The 24,480-nt window shown below is 51.3% G+C and overlaps 1 protein-coding gene across 1 annotated transcript in view; it reads right to left on the minus strand.

The window, feature by feature from the left end:
• Nucleotides 1–22,647: 22,647 nt before the first annotated feature.
• HADH (hydroxyacyl-CoA dehydrogenase) overlaps nt 22,648–24,480 on the minus strand; it is a 271,639-nt gene continuing 269,806 nt past the window's right edge. Inside the window, exon 8 of the mRNA XM_085641388.1 lies at nt 22,648–23,131. Within this exon, the coding sequence (XP_085497514.1) occupies nt 23,013–23,131 (119 nt within the window). The 3' untranslated portion in view covers nt 22,648–23,012. The remainder of the gene's footprint in view (nt 23,132–24,480) is intronic.

The raw sequence follows: 24,480 nt of genomic DNA on the forward strand, positions 1-24,480 counted from the left end.
TTCTAGACCTCCTGCATCGCCATTCTGACTATTGCTGGAAGAATTAGCACGTTACACTGCAGGTAGTTCCAAGCACTTCTCACTGGCACACCACGACGTCGCCATTGGTATCCTGCGGGACGGCCAGATGGTGGGGAGAGGGGGGGGGGGGGGGGGGGGGGGAGGCAGGAGGTCATTGGTCCCCAGGCCCCACGCTTTCTCAAGGCCTTGAACGTGGGCAACATTATTATAGATTTTAAAGCACGTCTGCCCTATTTATTAATGACGAGCCACCTGACCATGCCGGGGCCTTAAATGGAGCCAGAGGCAGGACCTCAGGGCCGGCTTTAGGGCGGTGCGACCAGTGCCACCGAACCGGGTGCTGGCTTCCTGGGGGCACCGTGTTTGAACGTTTATTAAGCTTTTGAACCTGCTGCAGCGTTTCTTTCCGCCGGCAATTACCAGACTTCATATAAATGTCAAGAAAACTCGTGTGATTAATTATCTTCCTGGAGAGAGATCAGTGTTTTGTAAAGTTGAGGTTTTGACTTAGGTGAAGTTAGTGCAGAGGATTAATATGCCTGCTGCAAACAACGTGTACCAAGTAGATTACAGAGTGCATATGATGTAAACAGATCAGCAGATTATTGCTTTCAAAAGAGACTTGCAACACATATTTTATCCACGCAGAGTGTCAGTGTTGTATGCTGTGTTGCAGGCATGGCTTTGTTATTATACTTTTTCAAGGGTCCTGACATCCGCCAAGGGCTAGGGGTAGCAATGCTAAGATGAGAGTGAGTGGACCAGAGCAGCTGAAGCGAGGGGAGAGGATGTGGCCTAAGGACTAGAGTGGCCGATCTCGAAGCTGGGGAACCGGTTCGAGTCTGCAACGGCAGACAGCTGCTGCAGGGAGGGCAGCTGCAGTAGGCAAGGAGGGCAGCAGGCAGGAGCAGAAGACCGGGCAAGGCAGGCAGCACCCAGCGAGGGCACCGGCGAGGCTTTACTCTCTTCCCTGCTGCTCCGGTCAGGATGCGACTGCTCTCCACCGCCTGCCCCCGAAGTGACCCAGGAGCGCCCACCCCACGGATCTGGACTGCTGGAGCCCGGGATGCGTCGCCTGTCAATTGGAGGATGGCCGCTCGCCTCTAGGCGCCTTCCATCTATGCGCACTGCCCGCCTCTAGGCGTCTGCCTTCCATCTATACGCATTGCAGGTCGTGTTTGGGGGAGGCTGGTACCCCACGCGCCCCCTATCTCTGCCCGTGCCCCTCCTTGCACGCTCCAGGCGCTTCTGCTCCGCCGCACGGAGGGACCCCTGCCCCGGAGGCGAGCACCGTCGGTGGCAGTGACCGCCGCACCTGATGCATTCCTCCGGACCCTTAGGTCAGCAGGGACCTCTGCAGGTAGGCGCTCCGTGCATGAACCTCTATCGGATCTGTCCCCGTCCGTCCTTCCATCCGCACACCCTTCATCCACAGTCTGTCAGTCCGTCCACACATTCGGTGGAGGGGGGGGGGGGCCTTAAGAGCTGCAGGGGCTCTTAAGGGGTGAAATAACAGCGAGGCCTCATTAACTTGCAAATGGTTTTTTAAAGACCTGTGGAGTGCCCGGGTGCGGCTGTATGTGCGACGGGGGGGTGGCCTTTGAGTCCAATGGGTGGTGCGCGCCTGGCACAAGCCCACCTTCCGGTAGTGTTTAACAAGGGCTCATTTTAATCTAAATTAACAGGAAGCGTTTTTTTCATTTATATACGTGGTTAAAATTGGGGAGATTCTCGCGAAATTGTAATACAATGGCAACATTTGCTCCCTAGCTACCAAATCTAGCCACCCTGCCAGGTTCCGCCTGTGCAACGATCCGCTACACCACGCTGACTAGTCTTACAAAACAACATGCGGGCACTTTCCACTTACCTGCTGGGCCTTGGAGCACTTGGAGCACTGGCGGTCGTCGTCTCGTCGTCGTTTCGTCGTCGGGGGGTCTGAAGTGCACTGCGGTGTGGTGTGTGGGGCCAGACAAAGTCCGGACAGCATTTTCAATCGGACCTGGCCCCACCCACCAACCTTGCCAACCAATGTGTGTCCCTGAATTTAATGGGGGTGACACACGTTCCAAACTGCTCTGTTCTGGGGCTTTGCATCTAACGGTTTGGCTCCATCAAGTGGCCAAGTGGTGCAACAGCAATGAAAATCAGTGACACTCGGTTTAAACCGAGTGCGCTGATTTTCATCCGGTAGGGTAGTGTCGGTTAGATTCGGTTTAAACCGAATTCCGGACAGCCTAGGTATGGTATATACCTTGGTATCCCTATCAAATGAGGTCTACTAGTTTCAGCCTTCTAGATAGTTCTTGAGGCTTTCTTCAGGACCAAAAAATAGTGCGTGGCCTAAAAATAGGGGGGCCACGTGGGGTGTAAATATCAGCACACACCCTAAAGAACAAGTTACTTACCTTCGGTAACGATGTATCTGTAAGACACATTAGTTAGTTAGATTCCTCACCTTAGAATATCCCCAGGCTACAGACAGGATCCGGAAGATTTTTCGTCAGCAATACCCCTTGCGCGTCGCTAGGCGTCGTCTGCGGCTCCGCGTCCGTTGTCGGCGCCGTGCGCCGGAATGACGTCGGAGTACTTAGACGCCGCCCTCGCGCGCTGACGTCAGTTCTTGTACATAGCTTTCCAGGAACGCAGAGCCATGCAAGAGACCGACACTGGTGCCAAAACTAAAATCTAGGGGCCTGAAAAGGATCACCTTAACCCTAGATGTCAGTTCGCAGAACGGGGAGGATGGGTGGGTCGGTGAGGAATCTAACTAACTAATGTGTCTTACAGATACATCGTTACCGAAGGTAAGTAACTTGTTCATCTGAAAGAAACACGTAAGTTAGATTCCTCACCTTAGAATAGATACCCAAGCAATACCATCCCCGGTGGTGGGTCTGCGAACCAAGATCACACCAGAAAGTCCTGGAGGACAGAACGGCCAAAGAAGCCATCCCTCCGGACTTGGCTGTCAAGGCAATAATGCCTGGCAAACGTATGTAGCGAAGCCCACGTTGCCGCCTGACAGATGTCCTGCAAAGGGACACCCCGTCCCAAAGCAGTGGTAGCCGCCGTGGCCCGAGTAGAATGGGCGCGCAGCCCAACAGGAGGGTCCTTTTTTGCCAAGGAGTAACAAATTTTGATGCACAAAACGACCCACCGAGAGATGGTCCGTTTGTGCACAGCTTTCCCCTTCTTAGCACCCACGTATCCAACGAAAAGTTGGTCGTCCACCCGGAACTGCTTTGTGCGGTCCAGACGGTGGAGCCTCTCTTCCTCTTTGGAAGGATGCGGAGGCGGAAAGAAAGTGGGCAAGGTGACAGACTGCCCAAGATGAAATGGAGTCACCACTTTCGGAAGAAAGGAGGGACGAGGCCGAAGGACAACCATGTCCGGATGAACAGAGAGAAAAGGAGGCTTTGAAGATAAAGCCTGTAGCTCACTCACCCGTCTAGCCGAGGTGATGGCTACCAGAAAAGCAGTCTTAAGCGTCAGCAGACGAAGAGGACAATTATGAAGAGGCTCAAAAGGAGCACACATTAGAAATGTGAGAACAAGATTCAAGTCCCACTGAGGCATTACAAAAGGGACAGGAGGGAACGTGTGAGTAATGCCTTTTAGAAAGCGTGTAACTACAGGGGACTTGAAAAGAGAAGGCTGATCAGGAAGCCGCAAGAAGGCAGAGACGGCAGCAAGATAACCTTTCAGGGTGCCCAGGGCAGAGCCCTGCCAGGCCAAAGAAAGAAGAAAGAGGAGGACCTCAGAAAGAGGGGCGGAAAGGGGATCCACAGCCTTTGCTGTGCACCATGCCACAAATTTGTTCCACCGGCAGGCGTATACCGTCTTTGTGGAGGGACGCCTGGCTGCCAGAATGATATCACAGACTTCAGGAGGCAAGTCAAATGGCATCAACTGCCGCCGCTCAATCTCCACGCATGGAGGTGGAGGCTAGACAGGTTCGGGTGGAGGACCGTCCCCTGCTGCTGCGACAGAAGATCCTCCCGAAGGGGCAGACGTATCGGAGGATCGGTCAACATACTGAGTAGCTCGGGATACCAGTACCTTCGTGCCCAATCCGGAGCCACCAAGATGACTTGGGCCCGGTCGTGCCTGATCTTCTTCAGCACTCTGGGCAGAAGTGGTATAGGCGGAAAGGCGTACAACACACCGCAACTCCACTCGTGACGAAAAGCGTCGCCGAGCGAGTGCCGCCTTGGAAATTCCAACGCGCAGAACTGCTGACATTGCGCGTTCTCTTCGGTGGTGAATAGATCTAACCAAGGCTCTCCCCACTGCTGAAAGAGACCTTGCGCCACTTCGGAGTTCAGACGCCATTCGTGATCCATCATGCACCGGCGGCTGAGTTTGTTTGCTCTGGCGTTCAGAGAGCCCGCCAGATGTTGAACCACTAGGGTGACGCCCTGGTGTTCCAGCCATGTCCAGAGGCGCAGAGCCTCCTGACAAAGGGTCCACAACCCCACCCCGCCCTGTTTGTTGCAATACCACATGGCGGTGGTGTTGTCCGTGAACACCTGCACGACACTTCCCCTGACAGAGGGAAGGAAGGCTTTCAGTGCAAGTCGGATCGCTCTCAACTCCAACAGGTTGATGTGGAGACGAGACTCCGCCGGAGACCAGAGGCCTCTGATCTCCGCCTCTCCCATATGGCCACCCCATCCCAGGAGGGACGCATCCGTCACTACGACATGCTCCGGTTGGGGAAGGGAGAGGCTCTTGCCCTTGACCCAATCGCGGTCCGTGAGCCACCACTGCAACTGCTGTGCAGTGCCCTCCGAGATCAAGACATGGTCGGACAGTTTGTCGTGATGCTGGGCCCACTGAAACTTCAGGTCCCACTGCAGAGCCCGCATGCGCCGCCTGGCGTGATGCACTAGTAGGATGCAGGAAGCCATCAGCCCCAGAAGCCGCAACACTAGCCTGACCGAAACCCAGGATAGAGGCTGAAAGATGGGAATCAGGGCCTGAATATCCCGGACCCGCTGTTCCGGCGGATAGACCCGGAACTGCGCTGAATCGAGAACCGCTCCGATGAAGAGGAGCTTCTGAGAGGGGCTCAGGTGTGACTTCGGCACGTTGATGGAAAATCCCAGCAAATGCAGGAGATCCGCCGTAGTCTGGAGGTGGGAGACGACTGTCTGGGGCGAGCCCGCCTTCAACAACCAGTCGTCGAGATAGGGGAAGACTGGAACCCCTGATCTGCGCAGATGAGCTGCGACCACCGCCATCACTTTCGTGAACACCCGAGGGGCACTGGTGAGGCCGAAGGGGAGCACGGTAAACTGAAAGTGCTCTGGGCCCACCGTGAACCGCAGGTAACGCCGGTGGGATGGCAGGACGGGGATGTGGAAATATGCGTCCTGCAAGTCCAACGCTACCATCCAGTCTCCAGGGTCTAGGGCAGCTAGAACCTGAGCCAAAGTTAACATCTTGAACCTTTCCTTCCGGAGGAAGGCATTGACGTTCCGGAGGTCCAAGATAGGGCGTAGGCCCCCTTTGCCCTTCTTGAGAACCAGAAAGTAGTGGGAATAACCACCACAACCTACTTCTGGGCTCGGAACGCGCTTGACGGCCCCCTTGGCCAAGAGGGCCGAAACTTCCTCGTGGAGAAGATTCAAATGATCCCCCGAGATACGGTGGTGCTGCGGTGGCATGGCTGGAGGGGTCGTCTCGAAGGGGAGGGAGTAGCCCCTTCGGACGATTTGCAGCACCCACCTGTCTGATGTGATGGACCGCCAGTGGAGCAGGTGATGGCGAACTCTGCCGCCCACTGGCGTGGAATGGGCCTGAAAGCTCGGACTAGGAAGGCTTTGAGGCGGATGCTGCCGGGGTGGATGTGGGCTGACCTCGTCGTCCTCCAGAACCGCCTCGGCGGAAACCACGTCCGCGACTGCGCGCAGGTTGGTTCTGCGGCTGGTGGCTAGGCGTACGTGAGGAGGCACCCCTTCCTTGGCCACGAAAGGGGTGAAAAGCGGAAGTTTGCGACCGCGGGGCCGAGAGGCCCAAGGACTTAGCCATAGCCCGGGAGTCCTTAAAGCGATTCAGCGCACTGTCCGCTTTCTCGCCGAAAAGGCGAGTGCCATCAAAGGGCATGTCCATGAGGGTGCTCTGGACATCACCCGAAAAGGACGTGGACCGCAGCCAGGCGTGACGTCTAAGCGCCACTGAGGTAGAAATCGCCCTACCCAGCGAGTCCGTAGTGTCAAGCCCACATCGGATAGCATGTCGCGCTGCATCCCTCCCATCGGCCAGAGCCTGGGTAAGTCGTGTCTGGACCTCCTCCGGACACAGGGGCAGCACGTCCTCCACCGTATCCCACAGAGAGTGGGAATAACGGTCCAAGAGACAGGCGGTGTTCAAAGACCGCAGACCCAAACTAAGGGAGGAGAACAGCTTTTTGCCGAACTGTTCCAGTCTCTTGGAATCCCGGTCCGGCGGAGCGGTCGGGAAGGAGGATTGGGAGGTAGAGGCCTGGATAACCAGGCTCTCGGGGGTAGGGTGTTGGGACAGAAAACTGGGGTCGCCCGGAGCAGGGCGGTGGCGCCTGGCGACGTTCCTGTCCACAGGAGGAACTGTGGAGGGCTTGGACCAGGTGCCCTGCAGAACGTCAGTGAGGGCCTCATTGAATGGCAGCAGAGGCTCAGTGGAGCTTGCTGCAGAATGAAGCACCTCAGTGAGGACGTTAGTCCTCACCGCCACGGTAGGTAGCTCGAGCCCAAGGGCTGCGGCCGCCTTGCGCAGCACCACAGAGAAAGCAGCACCCTCCTCCGAAGCCACAGTCGGAGGAGAGATGAATCCAGTGTCTGGAGAGGTATCCAGACCACTGGCCTCCCCCAGTTCATCTGCCCAGTACTGTGACAGTTGAGCCTGAACGGCCATAGGGTCCTCGGACCCCTCCCATTCGCCCCCATCATCCGATTCCTGGTATGCAGGAGGAAGGATCGGAGCCGGGCGATAGACAAAATGTGTCTCCAGCGGCGCCGAACGCGGTGTCCACCGACGCCGTAACGGCGCCGGGCCCGGAGTGGGGCTGAACTGGGGCTCGACGCCGAGCGGAGTCAGCGTCGGAGGTGGTACCGGTGTCGGCGCCGGCGGAGGAGGCGTGACGAGGTCGACCGGCGTCGGCGGGGACTCGGGAACGGGTCCCTCGGGCACTTGCGGCGTCGAGGCCGGAGCCGTCGACGGCGCCGGGGCCTGAGCCGCCGGCAGACAAGGTTGCCCAGTCGGGTCCGCGGGGCCCGAAGGCGCCCCAGCGGGCGTCGAAGGCGGGGCCAGGTTCCTCATGGCCGAGAGGAAGGCACTGACTTCCGCCGGCGTCGCGTCAGTCCCAGGGACCGGTGGGTATGGGGACTTGCGCGGCGCCTGCGGCTCCGCCGGAGCCACGGGGGTGGAACCACCCTGACCCTCGGCCGAGTCACGCGACCGGTCCTGGAGTGCTTCGACTTACCCGAAGACTTGGATCCCGACGATCGATGATGACGTCGGCTGCGGCTCCGCGACCAATCCTTGGACCTCCTCCTGGACCGGGATCGAGAGGGGCGCGGAGCCGAGTGGCGAAGCTTGAGAAGCTTACGGGACTGCTCCCGTCTAGCCTTCGAGGTCAGGGCCTTGCAGTCCGAACACGACGCCGCGTCGTGGTCGAGGCCCAAGCAGTAAAGGCACCGGCGGTGATGGTCCGTAACCGACATCAAGCGGTTGCAGTCAGCACAGGCTTTAAAACCAGGCATCCTACCGGCACCGGAGGCGAGACAAGATCAAAAAGGATCGAAAAAAGTTAGTCAAAAAGTGACTAAAAGGGGTAGCTCTCCCGGATCTGCGCTTACTGCCGCGGAAAAAAGAAGAACTGACGTCAGCGCGCGAGGGAGGCGTCTAAGTACTCCGACGACGTCATTCCGGCGCACGACGCCGACGACGGACGCGGAGCCGCAGACGACGCCTAGCGACGCGCAAGGGGTATTGCTGACGAAAAATCTTCCGGACCCAGTCTGACGCCTGGAGATATTCTAAGGTGAGGAATCTAACTAACGTGTTTCTTTCAGATGTGTGCTGTGAGTGTAGTGGGTAGTGAAGATTACTCACAAAACCTCTGTTGGGAGTACTTTGACTCTGACAATGCTATGCCTCTGGCATCCGATCGGTCTGTTAAGCCAAACAATCGGATCCGATCGGCCATTTAGGTATAACTGACCTTTTCTCCCCCCGACAAACGGTCAACCGGGGACTTAACAGACCGATCGGATGCCAGAGGCATAGCATTGTCAGAGTCAAAGTACTCCCAACAGAGGTTTTGGGAGTAATCTTCACTACCCACTACACTCACAGCACACTTTAGGGTGTGTGCTGATATTTACACCCCACGTGGCCCCCCTATTTTTAGACCACGCACTATTTTTTGGTCCTGTAGAAAGCCTCAAGAACTATCTAGAAGGCTGAAACTAGTAGACCTCATTTGATAGGGATACCAAGGTATATACCATACCTTTGTAGAGATCCCGAATGTGTTTTTAACTCATGTCCTAGGACCCTTCTAATAAAATTTTTTCAAAAGGGCATTCCTTAGAGACATTTTTAACCCATAATTTCACTTCACATAACACGTCACTTGCTTTTCACCCAACAACCTGCTCCGCTGTAACTCAGGCGTTGTAGCACAGCTGGATTGCATTAGGCAATCCAGTTGGACCCCGATGATGAAGCATGCCACCTACTAGGTAGGTGGGTGAGGGGTTTTTCTACAACAGTTGTGTACTCTCCTTCTCAGTTTTACAAAAGGTAACTGCAAAAAACGTTTGCTTTAAGTTGCTTTCCTAAAAACTTGTCCATTTTGTTTGTGAAAATTCATTGGGGAAGAGGACAAGTTACCTTTTTTTCCTCGCTCTCTTGGTTTATACCGATGACTGTAATTAGACAGGTAATTAAAGTGCCCTTATGTGTGAAGTGTGCCCTGCCCCTGTATGAATGAAAAGCAGGATACCCTGCAGGGGGCGCAACAAAAGATAGAATGGTGTCGCATCACAATGGAAACTGCTCATCTAGGATGAGGGGAAAGGAAGCAGAGAGGTGAATGAAAGGGGTAAGACAAATGGAATAAAGTGGGAGGAGGAGGAGAGTGGATAGGTGTGAGTAAAGCAGAGAGACAAGAGGTGCAAGAAGAGGAGCAAAATCAGCAGGAACAATTGGCTGGAACAAGGCTTTAAGTGGGCCCGGTCCCTCGGGTCTCAGGCCCCGGTAGTAAATTAAAAAGGACATTGAAACGGCCCCTTGTCAGGCCCTATATTCATTCCCGTAACTTTACCTGCAAAAACACTGATCCAGAGTCTGCACAATGAATGTATAACATGTTGGCAGGGTCGGACTGGCCTATAGGACAATCAGGCAGTGCCCGGTGTTTTTTGTTTTTTTTAGCTGTTTGGTGGCCTGCTTTTTGATCAGGTGAGCCGGTTTTTACTGTTGATTTTCATGATATTAAAACAAACGCTGCCTGCAGCAACCTCAAATCTATGCAGCCTTCCATACCTTATAAAAAACGTATCCAGCATGTCTTTACAAGTTGCAAACTGCGCTTATTTGCAAACATACAATACTTTTTTATCTACCTAATGCACTGATGGGAGCCACTTTTATTTTGGTGCCGGGGCCTAATTTCTGTCCCTGTCTGACGTCGCATGTGAGGGTAATCCATGGCAATGATTTTGTTTCTATTTATATTTCACATGGTTTCCTTAATCTTGAATTCTCCAATTGTGTTAGCTATTTCCAGGATGTGTGCTTCTGTATTTCATTTCACAGCATATTACTCTTGTATGGTGCACACTTTGTACTGAGTCGCCTCCAGGTGTTTATAACAGGCTACAGTTGAGTGCTTTGGAGTCGAGGCTGAAGGCAGTACAGCTAAGATGTTTGTCTGCGAGGTAAAAAGGTGTTCATTATACATGATCATTCAATACATTGGCTCTCTGCATAGCACACAGACCCACGGTCCCGTATTCCAGTTGTAGTTGTGATTCTGTGCAAATGTGTGTGAAGGAGGTACGCATTGGTCAAAACAGTTACCAAGAGCTGAAAGTAAAAGAATTTATCGCTGTTACTCATTTATCATAAACAGCTAACAAATCACTGACAAAACCAATACACGTTGTTTTTAGGTGTATGTCAATTGTTGTGTTATATTTCTGATTCCATCACAGCAAGCACAGAGGAACCCAAGTACTAGTCAGATGGCACACTGTGGAAATCGCAGAAATGTAGACCCACCCATTTTTGTCAGCCCACTTAAATCCCTGGTTGGCGGAAAGGGAGACAGGAGAAGAGAGAGAGGATATGGGCAAAATCATTGTGAACAGGCTGATAGAGGAGGATGAGGTGAAGGGCATTATATGCAAAAGACTATGTAAGAGGGGTAGAATCCACACAAAATAAGATAAGAGGCAGGGAGACTGGTGAACTTTGAAATGCACAGGTTGCCAATGAAACATACAATCATTTGTAGTGTGCCAGGCAAGCCTCGCCCTTCCTATTGATTTTGGGGTTTCACCCTCCCAAAGCATATTTAGAAAAAATGGCAGAAGATAGTATTTTTGGCCCAGTTTCCATAAAAAGCAGTCAAGAAGCCACATTTGGTATCCATTTTCACCAGTTTGCACCACTTTCCTGTGCCTCATGCTCGTGTAAGAACTGCACTCCTGTCTTTTCCCTTCTCCTTTCTGTAATTCCTACTTTCCCATGTGCTCCATTTTACTGTTTCAATCAAAACACTTTCCTGTCTGAAACATTCTACCTATTAATCACCTCCTTTAATGTGTACTGTTCTCTAGTGCGCAACATTCTTCACTCTAAGCTCCTTTTTCTTTGGTACACCAATATAACCCCAACATTCTTCACTCTAAGCTCCTTTTTCTTTGGTACACCAATATAACCCCATGTGTACCCTCCCTGCGTTGTCTTCTCCCTTCCTAGTGGGCAAAACAGGAGCAGGGCCATTTGCATATGGGTCTTAATGTAAACATTACTGCTAAATAGGGTGAACATTCTTTTTGCAACTATTGCTGCCATACCTGGGGTCTAAATTACTGTGACCAAAGAGGATGCTAAAAGTGATCTCTGTCTGGACTGGAAGCATATTGTCTACATTAGACAGGGGACTGATACAGAAACTTAACATTTCAGCTTACATAAGAATGCGGGTTGGTGTAGGGAATAAAACATATTACAATTTAAATTGCAGTGGCCAACAGGTCACAAGTTTTAATTGGCTATTAATAAAACATATTTACAGAGATTAGTACAGACGAACAAGTTACTTACCTTCGGTAACGATGTATCTGTAAGAAACATTAGTTAGTTAGATTCCTCACCTTAGAATATCCCCAGGCGTCAGACTGGATCCGGAAGATTTTTCGTCAGCAATACCCCTTGCGCGTCGCTAGGCGTCGTCTGCGGCTCCGCGTCCGTCGTCGGCGTCGTGCGCCGGGATGACGTCGTCGGAGTACTTAGACGCCGCCCTCGCGCGCTGACGTCAGTTCTTGTACATAGCCTTCCGCGCCAGGAACGCAGAGCCATGCAAAGACCGACACTGGTGCCAAAAATAAAATCTAGGGGCCTGAAAAGGATAACCTTAACCCTAGATGTCAGTTCGCAGAACGGGGAGGATGGGTGGGTCGGTGAGGAATCTAACTAACTAATGTTTCTTACAGATACATCGTTACCGAAGGTAAGTAACTTGTTCATCTGAAAGAAACACGTTAGTTAGATTCCTCACCTTAGAATAGATACCCAAGCAATACCATCCCCGGTGGTGGGTCTGCGAACCAAGATCACACCAGAAAGTCCTGGAGGACAGAACGGCCAAAGAAGCCATCCCTCCGGACTTGGCTGTCAAGGCAATAATGCCTGGCAAACGTGTGTAGCGAAGCCCACGTCGCCGCCTGACAGATGTCCTGCAAAGGGACACCCCGTCCCAAAGCAGTAGTAGCCGCAGTGGCCCGAGTAGAATGGGCGCGCAGCCCAACAGGAGGGTCCTTTTTAGCCAAGGAATAGAAAATCTTTATACACAAAACGACCCACCGAGAGATGGTCCGTTTGTGCACAGCTTTCCCCTTCTTAGCGCCCACGTACCCAACAAAAAGCTGGTCGTCCACCCGGAACTGTTTAGTGCGATCCAGATAAAAGGAGAGCGCACGTTTTGGGTCCAGACGGTGGAGCCTCTCTTCCTCTTTGGAAGGATGCGGAGGCGGAAAGAAGGTGGGCAAGGTGACAGACTGCCCAAGGTGAAATGGAGTCACCACTTTAGGAAGAAAGGAGGGACGAGGCCGAAGGACAACCTTGTCCGGATGAACAGATAGAAAAGGAGGCTTTGAAGATAAAGCCTGGAGCTCACTCACCCGTCTAGCCGAGGTGATGGCCACCAGAAAAGCAGTCTTAAGAGTCAGAAGACGAAGAGGACAATTGTGAAGAGGCTCGAAGGGAGCGCACATCAGGAATGTCAATACCAGATTCAAGTCCCACTGAGGCATTACAAAAGGGACAGGAGGGAACGTGTGTGTAATGCCTTTGAGAAAGCGTGTAACCACAGGGGACTTGAAAAGAGAAGGCTGATCAGGAAGCCGCAAGAAGGCAGAGATGGCAGCAAGATAACCTTTCAGGGTGCCCAGGGCAGAGCCCTGCCGGGCCAGAGAAAGAAGGAAGAGGAGAACCTCAGAAAGAGGGGCGGAAAGGGGATCCACAGCCTTTGCTGTGCACCATGCCACAAATTTGTTCCACCGGCAGGCGTATACCGACTTTGTGGAGGGACGCCTGGCTGCCAGAATGATATCACAGACTTCAGGAGGCAAGTCAAATGGCATCAACTGCCGCCGCTCAATCTCCACGCATGGAGGTGGAGGCTGGACAGGTTCGGGTGGAGGACCGTCCCCTGCTGCTGCGACAGAAGATCCTCCCGAAGGGGCAGACGTATCGGGGGATCGGTCAACATACTGAGTAGCTCGGGATACCAGTATCTTCGTGCCCAATCCGGAGCCACCAAGATGACTTGGGCCCGGTCGTGCCTGATCTTCTTCAGCACTCTGGGCAGAAGTGGTATAGGCGGAAAGGCGTATAACAGACCGCAACTCCACTCGTGACGAAAAGCGTCGCCGAGCGAGTGCCGCCTTGGAAATTCCAACGCGCAGAACTGCTGACATTGCGCGTTCTCTTCGGTGGCGAATAGATCTAACCAAGGCTCTCCCCACTGCTGAAAGAGACCTTGCGCCACTTCGGAGCTCAGACGCCATTCGTGATCCATCATGCACCGGCGGCTGAGTTCGTCTGCTCTGGCGTTCAGAGAGCCCGCCAGATGTTGAACCACTAGGGTGACGCCCTGGTGTTCCAGCCATGTCCAGAGGCGCAGAGCCTCCTGACAAAGGGTCCACGACCCCACCCCGCCCTGTTTGTTGCAATACCACATGGCGGTGGTGTTGTCCGTGAACACCTGCACGACACTTCCCCTGACAGAGGGAAGGAAGGCTTTCAGTGCAAGCCGGATCGCTCTCAACTCCAACAGGTTGATGTGGAGACGAGACTCCGCCGGAGACCAGAGGCCTCTGATCTCCGCCTCTCCCATATGGCCACCCCAACCCAGGAGGGACGCATCCGTCACTACGACATGCTCCGGTTGGGGAAGGGAGAGGCTCTTGCCCTTGACCCACTCGCGGTCCGTGAGCCACCACTGCAACTGCTGTGCAGTGCCCTCCGAGATCAAGACATGGTTGGACAGGTTGCCGTGATGCTGGGCCCACTGAAACTTCAGGTCCCACTGCAGAGCCCGCATGCGCCGCCTGGCGTGATGCACTAGTAGGATGCAGGAGGCCATCAGCCCCAGAAGCCGCAACACTAGCCTGACCGAAACCCGGGATAGAGGCCGAAAGATGGGAATCAGGGCCTGTATATCCCGGACCCGCTGTTCCGGTGGATGGACCCGGAACTGCGCCGAATCGAGAACCGCTCCGATGAAGAGGAGCTTCTGAGAGGGACTCAGGTGCGACTTCGGCACGTTGATGGAAAACCCCAGCAAATGCAGGAGATCCGCCGTAGTCTGGAGGTGGGAGACGACTGCCTGGGGCGAGCCCGCCTTCAGCAACCAGTCGTCGAGATAGGGGAAGACTGGAACCCCTGATCTGCGCAGATGAGCTGCGACCACCGCCATCCCTTTCGTGAACACCCGAGGGGCACTGGTGAGGCCGAAGGGGAGCACGGTAAACTGAAAGTGCTCTTGGCCCACCGTGAACCGCAGGTAACGCCGGTGGGCTGGCAGGACGGGGATATGGAAATATGCGTCCTGCAAGTCCAACGCTACCACCCAGTCTCCAGGGTCTAGGGCAGCTAAAACCTGAGCCAACGTTAGCATCTTGAACCTTTCCTTTCGGAGGAAGGCATTGACGTTCCGGAGGTCCAAGATAGGGCGTAGGCCCCCCTTGCCCTTCTTGGGAACCAGAAAGTAGTGGGAATAACAACCACGACCTACTTCTGGACTCGGAACGCGCTCGACGGCCCCCTTGGCCAAGAGAGCCGAAACTTCCTCGCGGAGAAGATTCAAATGATCCCCCGAGATACGGTGGTGCTGCGGTGGCATGGCTGGAGGGGTCGTCTCGAAGGGGAGGGAGTAGCCCCTTCGGACGATTTGCAGCACCCACCTGTCCGATGTTATGGACCGCCAGTGGAGCAGGTGATGGCGAACTCTGCCGCCCACTGGCGTGGTATGGGCCTGAAAGCTCGGACTAGGAGGGCTTTGAGGCGGATGCTGCCGGGGTGGAAGTGGGCTGACCACGTCGGCCTCCATTTCCGCCACGGCGGAAGCCACGTCCGCGACCGCGCGCAGGTTGGTTCTGCGGCTGGTGGCTTTGCGGACGTGAGGAGGCGCCCCTTCCTTGGCCACGAAAGGGGCGAAAAGCGGAGGTGTGCGCCCGCGGAGCCGAGAGGCCCAAGGACTTGGCCATAGCCCGGGAGTCCTTAAAGCGGTTCAGCGCACTGTCCGCCTTCTCACCAAACAGGCGAGTGCCATCAAAGGGCATGTCCATGAGGGTGGTCTGGACATCCCCGGAAAATGACGTGGACCGCATCCAGGCGTGGCGGCGGAGCGCCACCGTGGTGGAAATCGCCCGACCCAGCGAGTCCGTGGTGTCAAGCCCACATCGTATGGCGTGCCGTGCTGCATCCCTCCCATCGGCCAAAGCCTGGTTAAGACGCGTCCGGACCTCCTCCGGACACAGGGCCAGCACGTCCTCCACCGTATCCCACAGGGAATGGGAATAACGGTCCAAGAGACAGGCGGTATTTAAGGACCGCAGGCCCAAACTAAGGGACGAGAACAGTTTCTTGCCAAACTGCTCGAGTCTCTTGGAATCCCGGTCCGGCGGAGCGTCGGGAAGGAGGATTGGGAGGTAGAGGCCTGGATAACCAGACTCTCGGGGGTGGGGTGTTGGGACAGGAAACTGGGGTCGCCCGGAGCAGGGCGGTGGCGCCTGGCAACGTTCCTATCCACAGGAGGAACTGTGGAGGGCTTGGACCAGGTGCCCTGCAGAACGTCAGTGAGGGCCTCGTTGAACGGCAGCAGAGGCTCTGTGGAGCTTGCTGAGGTTTGAAGCACCTCAGTGAGGATGTTAGTCCTCACAGCCACGGCAGGCAACTCGAGCCCAAGGGCCTCGGCCGCCTTGCGCCACAGAAAATGCGGCACCCTCCTCCGAAGCCACGGTCGGAGGAGAAGTGAATCCAGTGTCTGGCGAGGTGTCCAGCCCACTGGCCTCCCCCAGTTCATCTGCCCAGTCCTGAGAAAGCTGTGACTGAACAGCCATAGGGTCCTCGAACCCCTCCCAGTCGCCCCCTTCTTCCGATTCCTGATAAACAGGAGGAATGATCGGAACCGGACTGTAGAGATGGTAGGACTCAAGCGGCGTCGGATGCGGCGTCGGTCGACGCCGCTGCGGCGCCGGGTCCGGATGAGGGCTAAACTGGGGCGGTGTCGGCGCCAAAGGCGTCGGCGGCGCCGGAGGTGTAGGCGTGTGCGCCGGCGGCGCCGGTGACGGAGTCGGTGGTTCAGTCGCCGGCGCCGGTGGAGGAGTGACTAGGTCAACCGGCGTCGACTGGGGCCCAGGCATGGGCCCCGCGGGGACCTGCGGCGTCGAGACCGGAGTCGTCGACGGCGCCGGAGCCGCCGGCAGGCAAGTTCGCCCAGTCGAGTCCGCGGGGCCCGAAGGCGCGCCAGCGGGCGTCGACGGCGGGGCCAGGCTCCTCATGGCCGAGAGGAAGGCACTGATCTCCGCCGGGTCAGTCCCAGGGACCGGAAGGTATGGGGGCGGACGCGGCACCTGCGGCTCCGCCGGAGCCGCGGGGGTGGAACCACCCTGACCCTCGGCCGAGTCGCGCGACCGGCGAGGGGAGTCCGAAGAGCGGTGTCGCCTCTTGGACTTCTTTGAGCGTTTGGACTTACCCGACGACGTGGAGCCGGACGATCGATGGCGTCGGCTAGGGCTCCGCGAGCGATCCTTGGACCTCCTCCTGGACCGGGATCGCGCACGACGCGGAGCCGAGTGGCGAAGCTCGAGAAGCTTGCGGGACCGCTCCCGCCTAGCCTTCGAAGTCAGGGCCTGGCAGTCGTTGCACGACTCCGCGTCGTGGTCGGGGCCTAAGCAGTAGAGGCACCGGCGGTGGTGATCGGTCACCGACATCAGTCGATGGCAATCCTCGCAAGCCTTGAACCCAGGCATCCTACCGGCACCAGATGTCGACAGACAAGGATCAAAAATTATCAAAAAAGATTTAGTCAAAAAAGACTAAAAGGGGTAGCTCTCCCGGATCTGCGCTTACTGGCGCGGAAAAAAGAAGAACTGACGTCAGCGCGCGAGGGCGGCGTCTAAGTACTCCGACGACGTCATCCCGGCGCACGACGCCGACGACGGACGCGGAGCCGCAGACGACGCCTAGCGACGCGCAAGGGGTATTGCTGACGAAAAATCTTCCGGATCCTGTCTGACGCCTGGGGATATTCTAAGGTGAGGAATCTAACTAACGTGTTTCTTTCAGATAAATGTATGCTATTAAGTGCTATATAAAAAATGTATTGTTCCATTCAGTTTTTCTTTGCAATTGAAGTATTACTACCCCTTGAAATGTGTTCCTACTCAAGGGTAGACTTTGTCAATCTAAAATAGTACAATCAAATTAATATATGTCTGACTTACAGTGAGGTCTTTCACTGTTTTGCGCAAAATATATGTTTATGTTCAGACTCGGAAACAGGAAATACTGCAGCACAGGAGGTACATGGAAGAATAGTGTCAACACACCACACAGATCCACTGCCCTACCTTTTAAAATAAACTCATTGTACAATCATGGTTACTACTTAGAGAATACATCTTTATTTTCACATGCAATAAGACTGTTATTTGACACTCAAAAAGCCAACATGCTGTTTTCTCAGGATTGAGAGACCGTATGATCATAGGTGATTCTCGGCTCTAAGATTTTTCACACAGTCGTAGCCGAAGAAAGCTGATCCACCATGTGACCACCTGCAGATCACAAGACTCTAGTGTAGAAAGAAAACCTGGCCAGTGGTGAGCAAAACGGAGAGGTAAACCACGAGCATTGGACAGTCCAACTTACCAGCTGGTACTAAGACCGGTTTCCACGTACCAGCTTTTCTCTTCTGGTGCACTCATTCCTCGTGTCTGTCTCAAACATGAGGTTGCTGATAGCCCTAGCAGAAGACACAAGCTCACCCTTCTACAGAAGACAGGTGACAGACTACAGGGGCTCACCCTTCTACAGCCCCACTCGATCATGGCTTCTGATAGGGCATGGGGCGAAACTGCTACAAATGCATCACCGCCCAAGCATGCTCCTATGTTTCACAGGTGTGCGTTTCAGGGAGCATGCGCTGCTTTTCTATGGCCTGTGAATGTGTGAAGGGGGAACTGATAAAAGTAAACCTGCAAACTGACTGTTAATATGGGTGTTTATACTTTTTGCCTTTCAAAGCTGTTTAAAGCAGTTCCTTTTCGGGCCTGTTGAAACTGGGCTCTAGCACCTTCAGGCACTAGCTGCCACTGTTAAAAGGACTGGGGAGAGTGGGAGGGTGGAAGGGTAGAGGTGGATGTAAAGGAAGAGAACAAGCAAAACAAGATAAGAGACTGTGGAGAAGAGTGGCGAAGGTCAGCACGAGGAATGGTAAATGTTACGGGGTCAGAACCAGCAAGAGGTGGGTAAAAGCTGGGGAGAGATGAAACATGACGAGTAGAAAATGGAGGGAAGAGGAGGATTTAAAGAGTTCAGAACCAGCGAAAAACCGCTGAGGTTGAAGTGAAAAGAAAGAGGTGCAAGGTAGTGATAAATGGGAACAGTGGATATAAAAGAAGCAGAATCATCAAGAGAACTTAAGTGGTGGGAAGAGTGAGCGGCGGATGTAAGAGGGCAGTATTACCAAGAGCAGGTAAGAGGCTGGGTAGGGGGCAGGGGAGAAGTAGCTGTTTACTGGGGCAGAACCAGTGAGAAAAGATTAGAGGCTGGGGAGAGATGAGAAATGAAGTGTGCAGCAGGGAGGAGGGAGCGGGATGAAAGAGGAGCAGAATCAGTGAGAAAAATAAGTTGCAAGGGAAAGAAAGAGGGGAAGTGTAGAGCATGGAAGAGGGAGATGGATGTAAGAGATTCAGATACGGCGAGACTAGGTTAGAGACAGAGGTGAAAGGGGAGAGGTGAATTTAAAGGGGAGAGGTGGATTTAAAGGTGACAGATGAGCAAAAAAAGGTACAAGGCTGGAGTGAGATGAGAAGTGAATGGTAGCACATGAATGGGAGCTGGTCAGAGAGGCAGAACCAGCAGAGAACTTAAGTGGAATGGACAGAGAGAGGGTCTAGTGAGAGGTGGATGTATGAGGAGCAAAATCAATAGGTACTCCAAGAGTCAGGCAGAGAGATGAAGTGAAGTGTAAAGCATTGAGGAGAGGGGGGAATACTTTTACACAAAACGATATACATTAATTAAATTACATAAAATACATCACAAAATAGATTAAAAAGCACCATTAAAAATCAGTGCGTTTAAAAAATAAAAATTAAAAAATACAAGTCTTTTTCTCTCAGAGCTTAACCGCCTGCCTCTTGAACTTTACAAGGTTACTCACCACTTTTACAGAACTGCCTTTAAAGCACAATAATAAAGCCTGTGGTATTATGTCATGTCCTCAGCATTAAACATGGTCTATAAATATTTTTTCGCCACATTTAGTAGGGCTGGGCATAGGCATATTATATGTTCAATGGACTCTTCGGCTACCTTGCATATTCTACACGATTTGGCAGTAAAGCCCTTTAATTTCCATGAACCATCAAAAGCCTAAAAAGGGAGGTTAAAACCCTGAATCTCAGAAATGCGGCCTTGTCCTGAGGCCGCAAGTAAAACAAAAGAAAGGTTACCTTAAGCTAGAATAGGTATCTGCAATATATTTGCTATGCTTATATATGAAGTCTGCATCAATGTCCCTACTCAAGGTTAAGCTTTTCACTCCCTTTTTTAACACTAATTTGCAGGCTGATCTAGGCATGGATGCTAGTGTAGCTATCAAGGGGGGCTTATATTCTTCCAATAGATCTTCTGTGGATGGGAGACAGAACCAGTAGAAAACTGTATGAACCTCGGGACATGGGAGAGATGTACAAGGGACTGAATACACAAGGTAGGGTAAGAGTGAGGGAAAAACGAGAAAAAGAGCAGAACTTTGAGGGGGAAGTAAATTTAAGAGGGTCAGAATCAACAAGAAAAGATAAGATGCTCCTAGAGGATGGCAGGGGAGAGGTAGATGTAATTGAAGCAGAAACAGAAAAGAAGTTCTGAGGCTGGGGGGAGACATGAGAGTTGAAAGGGAGCATGTGGATAAGATGTGTGGATATAAGAGACAGAACCAGCAAGGGAACATAAGCAGAGTGGAGAGAGAAGTAATGGTGAGAGGTGGATGGAAGAAAGCAGAACCACCAAAAGATGGTAAGAGGTTGAGCAGAGGGAGACAGGAGGGTAGAGGTGGAAGTTAGGTGGACAGCAAGAGAAAGTTGAAGCAAAAAAAATAAGAGTCTGAAGGGGATGTTAAAATGCTCAAAAAATCTTCAGCTGGCTCAAAACATCAGCATTTAAGGTCATCACTGTGTTGCCCTTTTATTGAAAATCCTAGAAAAAATAAGTCAACTTCCAAATCTCTTTCATAAAAAGTAATTTGCTCATTGATGTGCCGGTTGGCTTCTGACAACTCTAGGAGATTGAAGTAGCATTTGTGCAGCGTCAGATGATTTGTGGCTGACTCTTGATCATGGAGTTAGAGCAGCCTTAATATTACTAAACTTAGTGCCACATTTGACACGGTTTCCCAGCCAGTGCTTATAAATCCACTAGTACATCCTGGAATTTAAGGTATACCACTGGTGTGGCTAACCTATATCTTATATGGGAAATCTGAAACAATCCACTCACCACTTATTTCTGTTACATACTAAACTTCTGACTTGTGGAATTTTTAGGGTCCCTGCTGTTTAATCTTTATCATTCCCAGTTAGCCTTACTCATACAGTCTTTTGGTTTCTTGCCGCTATCTTGGGCATTTTAATACCCAAACCTCATTTCCCTCAGTGGCAATCTGGTATCTGCCCAATATGTTTAGACTTGCATTGTAGCTGTTGATTTCTAAATGAAGACAAATGCATTTAAACCATATAGTGACATATCAAGGGCTCTCATTTTTAAAGGATCTCATAACATATGGTGTTCTCTTTGGTGGCTGGTAGAGTTGGGTCAATCGCCCACATTGGGTCAGCAAAAAAATCTTGGATTCATTTTCCAGCATCTGCTCTTATATCAGTCCAGATTAAACATGTTTCATCCACTTGCCTTTACTACATCCATAAGCAACACATAATCATTCCCTTTCTCCCCTCTTACTTCTGTGAGGCTGTTGTTAAGTCAATTATCTTCTCACTAGATTATGCAAATGCCCTCTCTTTTGGGCTTCCCGCCTTTTTGCCTTTGGTACCCTTCAAATCATTCAGAATAGTGCTAAGCTCCTCATCTGAGACTGCTGCATCACCATGCAATTTCTTCTCACCTTTCTGCTGTCTGCAGGGTTTTTGGTGTGAAACCCTCCATCTGCAAGACACTTTTTGTTTGTCATTGTGCACTGCATTAAAAAGGTTCTCTTTTTCTACAGAACACCTTATGTTCATTCCAGAATCATATACTCTGTGCCATCCTAAAACGTAGATGTCCCTGATTGGAGGCAGATCCTTCTCCTTTCTAGGTGTGCAGGACTGGAACTCTCTCCTTCTTGAGCTATGATGCCTGGCTAACATATCGTTTTCATCAATCCCCTTCAATAGAAAAATAACTAAGTTTAATGTATTTAATGTATTTCCACTTAATAGAGCTTTGAATTTTATGTATGTATTTCATTAGGATTATTAATGCTATTTTTAATCATTTTACTAATATCCAAACTAGGAAAGTAGCTTCAACAATGCCATATACTTAGGGCTCCTGGTTTTATGGTATTTTTTTTTTTTTAATTTCCATCAATATTTACCCATTTTTATTTTTTCGCCTTCTTATTGGTATTTATCCATATTTATTTTGGGATTTGAGAATAAATGGAGTCATAAAATGGTATATTTATACATTTAACTCTTAGACGTGTGCTCAAACGTGGAAGTCGGTCACGTTTTAGCACATTAAGCAACCACATATAACAAAACACTACACTCACAGGTACATATCAGTGTTATACTACAAATATGTTAACATATGCCTGTAATTAAGTACGTCTGACCTTGTTTTGTAACTCCCCATTCTGTCCATCTGTTCAGCTTTTGCCTGGAACTAATGAAAGACAGCATGGACAGTCTTTCAGAAAAAGCACAATTTTCAGTATTGTTCACTTTTTAAAAATAAATACATCCAGGGAACACATTGTTTTCTGTCTGCATTTATCTGTAAAAATCAGTAAAAACTGAAAACTGGGAGCCTTAGATATAATTAATGGCCAATTGATATTACTTCCTATGATGTCACTTCCTGTGAGGTTAAATCTTATGCAAATTATAGGGGCCTCGCATGTTTTTATCCTGCCTGAAGCCCCACAAATCCTAGGACCGGCCCTGAATGCATCCATTTATGTCCATCTCAGATTGGTATTTTTTTTTTTTTTTAATGGCAACAGTTTCATTCTGTAGGCGTGCAGGCATAACTGTGTATGAGCGTGGACATGTCATCATGCATGCGGATGGCTACAAAATGACACCACAGCTGCATAGGATTCGTTGCATTTTTTTTAGCCTTTGTTTTTCTTTTGACCATGCTGCACAGCATCTCTCTTTTGGCCATGCTGCACGGCATCTTGCCAAAGCTGTAAAGTGTCGCAAAATGCACTGGCATAAACAATAGGTATCAAATGCAAGACCTTTACCCTTTGCCAGTGCGTGCTTGCTAAACGAGTGTCATTGTGTCTGCCCCATGCGATTAAAACAATGCCTTTCAGCCATCACACTGCACACACCCGATTAAGTAGTCGCACACATATTAAACCTACAAACCATTCTTAAGTACGTTGGCAAGGTTTTTATTTCCACAAAAGGGCAGGATTGTTTGCTTCATTTTTATTAAGATTATCATTAGTAGTAGCAAATGGTTTGTTTTTTTTAATAACAAATTCAAAGACGTAATTTCATCTGTACAAACACGTCTTGAACACAAATGATGTAATTTTCGCTGCAAGGCACCAAGGTGAGAACTTGGAAAGCGAGATTATTGGCACATGTTTTCCGTGCTATCAAAGTCACAATTAACTCTAATGAACAGCTGCTAATCGGCTTGGATTACATTCAGTCAGGAGTCATTGAACCAAAAGCACAGTGCGCGCAAAGAGCAATCGTTCAGCGATGGGTCTGCAGCATCGTTGAAAGCAAAGTTCATTTATATTTGTAAAACCCCTCCCCGGTCTTCCGGCCCAGCTTCTTTTCCTCCACCAGGCTGTCGAGCAAGGGACTGGGAGCAAACAATGGGTTTTCTGGTTCCAGCTCGTGCCATCCTGCAAAGAAGAGAAAACAAAGGGCGTTACCACAAAGCCCTCCTAGGTCCAGGGTACAGAACTGAAAGTTTGATCTTCAAACAACCCAGATTTCTCCACAGTGGGAGAACCGGCCCACCGAATCACCTCAACCAGTGCTTAATTTGTAAAAGAATGAGTGCTGGGGACCAAAGCTGTGCTGAGAAACCCGCGGCCGGCAATATTAAATGTCAGCGTGCCGAATACCAAGGCTGCACAATCTTTAATTCACCTCATGCCTCTAACATACCTGTCAACTTGCAGAACATTCTCACCGTGTGAGGAGGGTGCGGGCCTCTAAAAGGGGTGGGGCCTCGTGCCGAGAAGTACCTATGAGGAACTGTTGAACGCCATCCCACCCGCAAGCCCCATCCTCCCGAGAAAATAAAAAGAAGCTTGCTGAGGCTGGTGCCGATGTCCTGGGGTGTTTTCACGCGCCTTAATGGACATCGGCAGTTCAAAGCCTCGGAAAATGAGCTGGAAAATCACTATTTATAATGGTTTTCAGCTCGTTCTCCCTGCCACCGTGTGATATCGACGCCTCACCATGTAACCGTGTGATGGGAGCCGATATCGTGTGTCACACTGTGGCACCATGTGGGTTGGCAGGTATGATTTAATCCGCTTTTACATACCCTCTTCCTCTTTATCTCACTCTTGTAGGTTCTTCCTTTCTACCTTAGCGACGGGTTTTCCATCTTTATCTTCTTCCTTCTTTTCTCTTTGGTTTTCCCTCTCTTGCAATCAGGAGATGTACAAACAGGAGAAAGTGCTGGTCCCCAAAAATAAGTGGCAGTGCACCTACTGGCTCAAATGAAGTACTGGCCTCACCAAGCACATCACAACCCAAGAGTACTGACTGAGATAGGGGAGAGGACTGTATGCATGAAACAGGTCTAACACAACGCGCGGTTTGAAAGCATACATTCACCTGGAGGAGTATCATTGCATAGTAATAATTATAATAATCTTTATTTGCATGATTAGTAAAACCATTACAACAGTTAAAAGTGAAGTGACAATCAAAAGCATAAATAAGCAACAGTGCTTTAACCCGTTAACCGTGGCGTAAATTCCGTTGCGGTGCAGGTGATTTATTGTGCTGGCGGGGCCACGTCGGCCAACGGACGTGCGCAGCACTACCGAGCTAGTGCTCAAAACGGCCGTTGGCCGACGCAAGTAAGCGAGGGGTTAAAACCATAAGTTGTGTTTCGCCTCGCAAACCAATATAAAAATTACAACATTATTCACGGGCGAATCTCATTTATCAATGTCCACAGAGAGTAATTCATAGACAATAAAAAACAACATTTATCACAATACAACGTTAA

Source organism: Triturus cristatus, chromosome 2_2, assembly GCF_964204655.1.
Source record: "Triturus cristatus chromosome 2_2, aTriCri1.1, whole genome shotgun sequence".
Lineage (NCBI taxonomy): Eukaryota > Metazoa > Chordata > Amphibia > Caudata > Salamandridae > Triturus > Triturus cristatus.